The sequence below is a fragment of the Folsomia candida genome, unplaced genomic scaffold (genome assembly GCF_002217175.1).
Source record: "Folsomia candida strain VU population unplaced genomic scaffold, ASM221717v1 Fcan01_Sc036, whole genome shotgun sequence".
Lineage (NCBI taxonomy): Eukaryota > Metazoa > Arthropoda > Collembola > Entomobryomorpha > Isotomidae > Folsomia > Folsomia candida.
In genome coordinates this window covers 766,942-777,888 of record NW_019091228.1, presented here as the reverse complement: position 1 = coordinate 777,888, position 10,947 = coordinate 766,942, and the positions used below count along the sequence as shown (strand labels likewise).

The 10,947-nt window shown below is 36.1% G+C and overlaps 1 protein-coding gene across 1 annotated transcript; it reads left to right on the top strand.

The window, feature by feature from the left end:
* Positions 1-3,300: 3,300 nt before the first annotated feature.
* On the top strand, positions 3,301-6,828 carry LOC110860935 (pickpocket protein 28). The gene is made up of 10 exons (XM_022110050.1): positions 3,301-3,425; positions 4,239-4,494; positions 4,587-4,729; positions 5,009-5,261; positions 5,326-5,460; positions 5,546-5,690; positions 5,997-6,144; positions 6,212-6,309; positions 6,379-6,507; positions 6,584-6,828. Exons 1-10 carry the CDS (start codon positions 3,301-3,303, stop codon positions 6,826-6,828), a joined length of 1,677 nt encoding a protein of 558 aa, XP_021965742.1.
* The last annotated feature ends 4,119 nt before the right edge of the window (positions 6,829-10,947 follow it).

Here is a 10,947-nt window from a genome sequence, read left to right as displayed (position 1 = left end):
GTCCAAATTTTCATAATCCATCCTCCAATTTTTTGTGTCGTGACGTCCAAATTATAAAAGCGAAACAGACTTAAATGGCGTGCCTTGAAATTTGAGAAAGTCAAAAACCCAATTTGCGAAGTTACTTTGAACTTTTGAGAGAAATATTTAATGCCAAAATTTATATTTGGACACTAAAATAATTCGACTTTCACAGATAAGAGCATAATTTACCGGCTGACATTATAAGACATTGAATAATGTGAGTGAGAAACCATTTTGCCGTTTTAACGCTTTGCGTTGCCATGGAGATTGAAATGCAGCCGATCCCACGCCATGGTCCGGACGAAGAGGTCAGGCAACGAATGGTCACGTCTCCTCATCATGGCTTTTATAGAATGCTCAGATATGTGTGGCAGGAACAATATGTAAGTGTTCGGAGACGCTGGACACGTTTGATGTCATGGCAACCATCCCCAGATTCTGGATGGGTGCAAGTTTTGGAAAAACTGCCGGGATTTAGACAATCTGTGAAACCAGGAATACACCCGTTGCTAAGGTGAATAATATTTTGCAAATTGTATTTTGGGTGTTGAAATTTCTAGCTTTGATTATAGAATGATCACGCTAATCACTGGCATAACTTGGCTATAAAAATTCAGAGAGGGAACATATTTTAATAAGAGAGTCTTCACAAGGAAGTAGCTAAGTTTTGAAATTGACAAGGGAAATTTGGCAAGGATTTTCATTTCGGTGGAATTTTGACGCTTGTTTTATGCAAAACAGGAAATGTCATCATTAAGAAATGCGTAATGGAATATTTGCGCCAGAGAGAGAATCTTGAATTTTTTTTCGATCATCTAATTTTTTAAGTTGTTGACACATCAGTTTCAAAATTAGTTGAATTGAAATTGTGAAGCATGGAACAATCTTTTATTGTTTGGCAGTTAATTTTAAGTTTATCTTTTAATTGACAACTAATTTTATAGCTGCCTTCTTTTCGTGCAGAAAATTATTTTTATTCATGCATGTTGCATAAAAGCATAGCAATTCATAAAAATCTATTAAAATACAAACAAATGCAGAATTTCATATTCTCCACAAGTTTTCAAAATATTTTCCACCACGGTAAAGCTGAGGGTATGGCTGGAAAACAGTTTAAAATTCACGCCTCGCGCTTAAATTAGCGCATTATGAAAAATGCAAAAATATGAGTGTGCTAATTTTTTGTGGTGAACAAAATAAAATTGGTGCCACGCAGATCTGAAGTTTACACGTAAAAGACTTTCATTATGAGTGTGAAATCTAAAAATAATAAAAACTTCAGTCAGAAATCGTGATGACAGGCTTCCAAATGAAAACTAGATAAAGTTTGGAGCAGCTTTGGATGTAAAATAACAAATCGGAGATGAGGCCGAAGTCTTTTTTAAAAGTTTTAACTTGGCCGCACTTACATGCATACATACGTTCCGTTATTAAATTGCTTATGTCGAATGGGTCTTAGAAATATGACACGCACTTCTCAAGCTCTCAGGCTTACGGTGAAAAATTAAAACTAATAAAACCGTTCATTCACTCTTCGCGAATATGAATGAAAAGAATAAATATTTACATATTCAAAGGGGAGTTTGTTTATAGGGGTTAATTAAAAAAATTCAAAAAATTATTCATTAATTAATCACCAATTTATTGAATTAGGAGTCAATAATTTATAAATTTTTTATTAAATTTACAAATTTAAGCAGACATACTTACTAACGATTACTAAAATTCTGTGATTGGAATTACTTGTCAAAATCGTAGCTTTTAATTGTGAATTGGTAAAATACAAATCTTCGAGTACATATATTTTTTTTACGTTTTTAACCAACTTAAAAAGCTCTCAAGTATTTTAATACACGTCTTATTTCTGTCTAAATTTAGTTTTTTTAGCTTTATGTATGCAAAATTTTAACATAATCGTTTTTTTTTTGTTTCGTCGAATGTACTTAATTTTATTTGAAGCTGTTTAGGTAAATTATTACTCGCATTTTTTGAATTTATGAATGAAACATTTTGGACAATCTGACCCGTTCGGTTTGGCCGTGATTTGCACACATTTCTTTCCACGTTTTGCACATTTATTGCTAGTTTCAATTGCGAATTTTCGATTGTTCACACATCGGTAGACGGTTTCCGGGGCACATTCGCTGGTTGGGGTAAGCTCATGGCCGCAATGTTGGAAATATGTCAAAGTAGTATTAACAGTTGATGGGCACATGCATTTTCCCACTGATTCTCCTTCCCGGACCTTGTCCTCCCACGCCATATCAGGTGCCTCAACTGTTTCCTCACGACAGGCGACAGAAATAATAATGCAGGCGATGAGGATAGTTGCAAGGGTCTTCATATTGCTTAAATTTGGGTCACCTGAATATGTAATACATATATCTGTAAATAATTATAATTCATGAACTTACAAAGCATGTAATTCAGGCATGTTGACTTTAAAAATTACTTCATTGGAAAGATTATAATGTGTGCGTAAATAAATTTTAGCAATTAGGAAGCCAACAATGTACAACCCAAATTACTAAAAATGGGGATCTCCAAACGCATGCTCACAGGTTTCGGTCAAAGTAGTGCCAATCGATCACAAATATAATTAGTATGCAATTTGCAAATTGAACTATCTGCCAATGCGCAGTTTATCGGAGATATTTGCATCCAAAGCAGGAAAAATATCCGGCAATTTTGGAGAATGAAACATTTGCCAGCATTGGGGGTACATTTTCTCCGCTTTTTGCAATTGTTGTCGATTGGTATTAGTTTGTCCAAATCTGTGAGCATACGCTTGGACACCTCCATCATAAGTAGCTTTAGGTCAGTTTCTACAAAGAATTTGTCCATCGGTCTGCCGGTCAGCAGGATGACTTGGGGAAAGTTCCTTACCCTGTGTAGGACAGTTAAACCGAGAGAAGTGAGAAAAGCTACCACAAAGCACGGCTTCCGCTTTAAAACCGTAACTTTTCAGATAATTATGACATCCGTAACGCGCTTAAGTTTCCGTCGGTCCGCACCAAATGTTATTCTTTAAAAATAAAAATAGTCTCAGCGTGCACTATACTCAATTTTCCTGAGCTGAAGTTAATTTATAAGTTTCAGCCAAGGCGGACGACAAATCCAATGTGTGGTATTGTTTGTATGCACGAAGGGTTTTTATAACAGAAATTAATCAAATTAATGACTCGTTTCCTTTGTTTCAGGGCTTTTTGGTTCTTTGTGGTTTTGCTTTCTTGCGTCATCATATACATCATTATTAAGGAAGGCGTTAAGAGAACAATGGGGCATCCACTCGTGGTGTCGACAGAAACAGAGGAAGTGGAAATTGTGGACATTGACTTCCCAGGGTTCACAGTTAGTGGGTCGTCTGGGTTAAAAAGATCTGGAATACATGACTCAATTAGGTAAGCGTAAATTTATATATGTATTACATACATACACAATTAAACAGTTATAAATGCAAATTTCACCCCAACCAGCGATTTTACATTATCTCATTACACCCCAGCCATCGATTTCACTGGAACCAAGTCCACCGCTCGGGGATACTTAATTTCACTGTAGTTACCCCGACCACGCCCCCGGGCGCCAGTTGAGTGTGGTCCGATGACCCCAAAAGTAGAATTGAATTTTATTAAATGAGAAGTTGGCCTTATTTTAGGAAACGCAAGGTCCCCATAGTTTACAGCTTCGTAGCACTGAAACCGGGAGACGGTCCTCTTAGGTTTCAAATAAAATTGAGTCCCGAGGATGTGCACTTCAAGCCTCCTCAAACCCTTAAGGTTTATCGGTTCGGGTTTTGAAGCTACAAAACCTTAAAAATGACCTAAAACGCCCATTTGGCGAGCGTTGCCAGTTGGCACCGGGCGTTTTGAATGACCTAATGGCAATTCAGTAGTCTAGATCAACCGGAAGGTCATCCACCCCCACCAGGGGGTGTGGCTTGCCCAAAATCTTGGAAACCAACCCCAACCACCAGGATCAAATAATATGCTAATAAAGTTTAGAGAATGGGTCTAGAAACTTTTTATAAACCGTTAAACAGGTTGGCCGCAGTTTGCCGTGGCTCAGTTGTTGTTTCTATTCCGAAAATACAGGATTCAATTTAGCAACGTTTATAAATGATTTTATTACTTTCACTGCCCGAAAATTATTTCTTTTTAAATTAAGAAGGATAGGTAAAGTGTGAATTTGTATACCAAGCTTTGTGTCTGTAGCAATTATGGAGCAATTTACAGTGGACAAGAAATAGTAACTGGAAATGAATCGATATGGTCTATTGACGATGCTGTGGGCGTTTTAGAAATTATTGACCAAATGTGTTCCCTGAAGACCACCCATGCAGGATTGAACAACGTAACGAATCTTGAAAACTTCAATACGAAATATATGATAATCACGGAAAAAACTTATCTGTACGATAACCTAACAACTGAGGCTATGATGGAGCGAATTATTCCGTTTCTACAAGGGGTAATAGACATATACCATATGCATGTAGGGATCCATGGCAACGGTTGAAACTAGGTGAAATGATTCTTATCGTATTTGCTTTTTATTTCCAGGCGACATATGATTGTTCTGATGTCATCATCGGATGCTTTCTCAATGAAGAACCAATCGATTGCAGATTATTGTTTAAGAAGCGTTTCTCAGAATGGGGTAATACATGCATGTTCAACGGCATCCCAGGGCAACTGACGAGAAAGTGAGTAAAATTATTTAACTGTTTTAGTTCGATTTAACTTAATTGTAAATACGGAAGGGTGCTGAACTGATTCTCCCCATTTTTCTATTTAATTTGTGAAACATGTAAGGCAAAAACGAAACAAAAAATTTCAAGCTCAAGTTTTTATTCAAAGCTGCATTAGTAATTAATCTTTCGACCATTTATTCTAATCAGTAAGTTAAGCGGGTGTTCACTTGATACACACTCTAAAACTTGAAGTTCAAGGTGTATTTTTCTAAATGAAAGTGTTCTGTGCAGAGATTCATCAATTCAGACTTCCCTGACCGAAGGAGAGTATAGCCCAGAAGAAGCTGCTGCATGGGCGATCGCCAACTTGGATCAAGATATTGGAGGAGAAAAGAGTATTGGACAAGAACAACCAAAAATTAATGGACGAATTCGAACCCCATGGCGACAAACATCTCCGGGAAAGACGTCAGGTTTATCTTTTATCATAAAAGAAAACCCAGTTAATAAAGCATGCGTCCATGGTGAAGGAACAGGATTTATGGTATGCATTATACGACAGTGTAGTCATACAAATTTAAGGTATTATAAATGTTTCAATGTGAAAGTTCACTGTAAATCATCCTTCCGACGAGCCCCAAATTAAGCGGTTCGGAAAATCTATGCCTTTTGGACACGAAGTTTTAATTTCCGTCAATCCTTTGGTCCTCCTGGCTGATGACGACATTAAAGAAATGGAAAAGGTTGGTTTGACGAAATTGTGTAAATCTAAGGATCACCAATAGTGGCTTGTATGAATTCATATTCTTTTTGTCCTTATTGATAAAGGAGAAGCGCCAGTGTTATTTTAGCGATGATAATGGGGCCGCCGAACTGCAATATTACAGGAAGTACACAAAGAAAAATTGTTTCCATGAATGTATTGCAGATCAAGTCGCTCAAAAATGCAAGTGTACAAGTTTCGTCGCTCCAGGTTAACTATTTAAGCCCGATTTTGGTTTACGAAAGTTTAAATGTGTTTCATATGACCAAAGGTAAACCGGGCCGACCCTTATGTGGTTCCTATCAAAGCCTGAATTGTTCAATTGGAACAGAAAGTTAGTTACACGCAAAATTATTAATCCCATGATATATTTGGTATACCTTTTAGGCTTACTAAATCCAAATGCAATAATTTGCACTTGCACACTCCATACTGGCCAACACAATTGTAACCTATTTCTTGTCTGCCTTATCAATTCTTTTTTACATAAACCAAATAATTGAAAATAACTTTCAGAGGAGATGTACGACAGAGGAATGCGAGCCTCGTGTGAAAAATGTCGACCGAACTGTAGGCAGACCAAGTACACGACGACCACAGCTTTTAGCCCATTGACGGCAAAACACATGGAAGAGTATAGGAAACAATATTCCAAGGAATTGAGGTAACGGTTCATGTTAAATTTAAGTTTACTAGGTTTTAACCTAATTTATTTATGTAATCTTATTTAGTGATACTGACGTTTTCTCCATCGTCTACGTCTACTTTGAAATGGACTCCGTGCAAGCGTCAAGAAGAAGTGCAAGATACAGCATTTTTGAGGAAGTTGGTAAATGCCAGTTATCTTTAAACATGCGCATTTTACTGTAGTGATTGACATGCATGAATGTCGAACCAGGTCTCGTAGGTGGAACGATTTCCATGATCACTGGCCTCACCTTACTGGACATAATTGAAGCAATTGTCGTAATTATGGCTTTAATTTGGGCTCAGCACAAAATAAGGACGCGAATGAGTCGTATGGAAAGTGAGTCATAAATTGCACTTCATTCTCGGTAGTACAAAACAAAAAATAATAATAACTGCAATGTTAAAATTTGCAGTTGATTGGGCTAGCTATATTCCACGTTTGCCATGGCTAGCTCCGCTTCCCCAAGAAATGATTGAGCTACCAGTAATTGATATCCAGGCAGTCGGCCCCCAAGAAGTTATTGACCAAGAGACCATTGATGTCGAGCCACTGGAACCCCAGGAAATTCCTGAGCAGCCCATCATTATTGTTGGGACCCCTGGAAATCCATTACCACCCATTCATCCATTGGAAAACCTGCCAGGATTTATCGTCTGAGCTACGCTGCGTACAATTCGACAAACAAGGTCAGATGTCATTGCTTAGAATAACAATGTTCGAATAGCCTATGGGAGCCAATTCCATGAGAAACAGTACCAATTTTAGTCAAACTGCAATATCACAAAATTTGTGCATGGTCCCGGGCTGCATATTTAACATTATGGGCAATTTTATCACCAAAAAGCTTTGTACATATGCCACGTTGGTCCGGAATACTGAATTTATTGGCCAAAACCTATTCTCGCCGATTCGAAAACGAAGTACTCCCTTCAGTACCTTTGACATAGATGTTCAACTTCATTAGGAAAGTTTCATTAGGATTGTTCCACCGGTGAAGGCGTGGCGTATGCTCAAACTTGGCTGATAACATTGGGTTAAATGGGGAAAACTTCAAGTTGAAAATCCTGTCTATTCCTGTGCTTTTCTGAGGAACCGTTAATGTATTATTAATCCCCCATATCTAATCTACCAAAACTGCTGCCACCAGCTGCCACCATTATAAATAGGCAAAGAGATTTGAATTTATGTAATTGCAAATTGCCATAGGCAAAATATCTGGAGTGTTCCATCATTGTCACGTATGAAATTTTCGAGTGTTCCAACTAACACAATCGCCTCGAAATATCTTGCCAAGTCCTGGGGGAAAGAAATATGGTAAACCAAACCCCTCTAAAAAATTTGTTACGAGCGGGGGGATTTTATGAATTGGTGACCCCTGAGCAGGCATAACTAAATTTATAATTTTGGTCATATTTTCTTTGTTAATCAAGTTAGAGGGTAGAAATACTTCATAAGACTATATAATATTGTCATTTTATGAAAATACATCCTCAGAATTATCAAAACAAAACTTTCAAATTTGTATTTTGACCACACCCCCTGGCTGTGGGTGTGCCGATAATGTCCCAATAATGGTCGGAGTTGTTTAGAGCTTGATTAGACCTTTCAAATGACACCCCACTTGATGGGGTAATGCAAGAAAATAAATATTCACCTGTGACCACTCCCCTTTGGGGGTGATCAATGATCAATGAGAGTTGCACAGCTTATACCCCTTGGAACTTCATATCTCGATCCCCGGAGGCAGAATTCGAAAAAATTAAATGGTTCGAGAGCTAGAGGTTTTGGCAAACAAATAAAGGAATCCGGACCAGTGTGCATATTATTGTGCATATTGCCACATATATATGTGGCAATATGCACAATAATACACAATAATACAATGCCTAATTGTTCTTCAGTTGCGACATGCATATGTAGGATGTGACGCAATGTCGGCTTATTTGTATCGTACATACGCCAGCGGTCCAAATCCTAGGACATGAAATCATTGCTTTTAAATATGGATATACATATAGGTTAATTAGTGCAAAACGTAAAAAAGAACCAGGTCGATTTTTCGTTTCCAAGTCAACTGAGAACGAACTGTATTGAGTGAAGAGATTGTGCGAACATACCTTTTACATAATTACATATTAATTTAGGTAATTGGTAGATTACTAAATAGTGAAATATGTATTTGAATATATTTATAGATAACGTTACATTTGAACTTTCACACGCACAAATACGATAAGTTTAGGTCTGCCTAAGTTTAACTACATATTGCACAACATTATTGACCAAAATCGATTTGCATCTCAATCCGTCCTAATTTTAGCAATATGTAGACTTGGATAAATAACATGCGTCTTCACACATACTGTGAGATCGCGACGCTTCACTCACTGGGATCATCCAGTGTCAACTACCCGTCAACAAGAGATCGCCGTATTTTGACTGTGCCGTGGAACAGGTCGAATCACGAGAGGAAAGATAACTAACTTTTGTTCGAATCTGCTGACTTTAAAATAAACCCTTTAACTCAAACTAGGGACTTTTATCTTTAGCAACAGATTTATTAATAATCACACTTTAATTCATTTGAACACGAACATTAATTATTTAGATTTACTAATAATTATTAAACAAAATTGAGAGCCCACTTTACTTTCTAAAAATGGGTGCTCTCGACTCGACTGCTACTTACACACTAAAAATCTTCACTACAAGGCCAACGCGCCCCTCTTCTTCTGATGCTCCCGCTTGCACCCACTTTTTATCCGCATCCCCAACCCACTCAAACTAAAGAATACTTGCATACAAAAATGCGTACATACAAAGAATTCATACATGCGGATTTGACACATACATATGTTTATATATATGCAATTACGAAGCTTTATGTAAATATGCAGCTATCAAATGGAAACCCAATTGAGAATTCAAATCATAGCGTATATTTATAAAACCAAGAACTTATTGTGGTCGTGGAAAAATATGCACAAATGCGCGAAAGATATGCGTCGCATAAATTGCGTCAATACAAAATGCCAGTGAGAAGCAGAATTTATATAAAAAGTGTTTGTTCACAGATTATATTGAAAATATGGTAAAAGGAAGCTGAAAATGGTTGAAAACTAGTGGACAAGAGTCAAAAAGTAGTTGTAAAGTGGCCGAAGGCATGTTAATGAAAAGTGATTGAATGTAGTTAAAAGGTCGTTTCAAAAAGTAATAAGAAGAGAAAGTAGTCAAGAAGTAGTTGAAAGTAGTCAAAGAGTAGATGAACGTAACAAACAGTAGTTGAAAGTAGTCAAAAAGTAGTTGAAAGTAGTCAAAAAGTAGATAGTTGAAAGTAGTCAAAGAGTAGATGAACGTAGTCAAACAGTAGTTGAAAGTAGTCAAAAAGTAGTTGCAAGTAGTCAAAAAGTAGATAGTTGAAAGTAATCAAAAAGTACTTAAAAGTAGTCAAAAAGTAGATAGTTGAAAGTAGTCACAAAGTAGATGAAAGTAGTCAGAAAGTAGATAGTTGAAAGTAGTCACAAAGTAGTTGAAAGTAGTCAAAAAGTAATTGATCGTAGTCAAAAAGTAGTTTTCTCATACTGGCTAAATTAGTTAAAATCTTTCTTGCTTTTCGTCCACATTCACATATCTATTCAGCAACACCAATCACAATGAATCCAATTCATCTCCTTTCGCATGAAATTAGCATCTCAATACATTAATTCTCATCCTTACTTTGATTTTATTGAAATATTTATCTTTCGCACACGAGCTTAAATTGCTAGAAACAATTTTATGTGGTAAGACATCTTATATATTTAAAAACGTATATCTTGCATGTAAATATCGCTTTTTGTATGCTTATTGGTTCAAAATCTTAAATATTGTTAAAGGTGATTAACAAGCTACGAAAAATCCAACGAAAACTTTTAATAATTCTCGCCACAAAATTTAACAAAAGCATGATCCGTTGAAATTATTTGCCTTTGGTACTCTTACTATTAATTCCCCAGATCATAAGGTTTCAGAAATTTTAGATTGCCTACTTGGACGATATGTTAGCTTAAAATGGGACAAATATTGTGTTTCTTATTAAATATGAAATACCGTCTCTACAAAAAATAATTTCTTTAAATCATCTCAAAATGCATGTGTATTTTACAAGCTTCCACTCTTGCTTAATTATTAAATTTCAATAACTCTGTTGCCAAGTTTTGAAATGTGTAGTTGCCATTTATCGTATTTGTTTGACATATGTAGGCATATATTTGTTACAAAAAATGGATTTTTAAAGGTATTTATATAGAAACAAAATGCATGCATTGCTTAGCACGTGCGAATATTTAATAAAGAATAATTAATCGTATGTGTGTAAATATATGTATATGTATTTATGAGTTTTGTATTGTTTCCGTGTATGTATGTAAATGTGTAACATGTGCTTGCTTGGAAATAAAAAAACAGCTTATCTTTCAATTTTAAATGTGCTCGGTCTTAACTAATGCCGACTGGGGTTAGCCACAATTTTTCATTTACATCTTGTTTGTAAAGTTCGTAATTTAATCAAAACAGGTACATATTTCGACAAGGTAATGAGTTTCCATCAAAACAAATCACAAATTTGCATAATATTCCCAAGATTTTATATTTTTTCGGACTTTTCTGCACGTTATAAAAATCACAATTTACAGCTTCACCTGCAGTGTAATAATATTGTTCTCGTATTTTGAATTGGTGTTTTATTGCAAATTTAAATAACATGCTAAAACAAATTTAGCAACTTAATTTCACCAG

What these genes read in the sequence shown, in the direction of transcription:
- LOC110860935 (XM_022110050.1), top strand. Translation starts at nt 3,301, where the DNA reads ATGGGGCATCCACTCGTGGTGTCGACAGAAACAGAGGAAGTGGAAATT. An exon ending in GGAATACATGACTCAATTAG is followed by an intron (nt 3,426 to 4,238) that starts GTAAGCGTAAAT and finishes TTGTGTCTGTAG; the next exon opens with CAATTATGGAGCAATTTACA. An exon ending in CAATATTCCAAGGAATTGAG is followed by an intron (nt 6,145 to 6,211) that starts GTAACGGTTCAT and finishes AATCTTATTTAG; the next exon opens with TGATACTGACGTTTTCTCCA.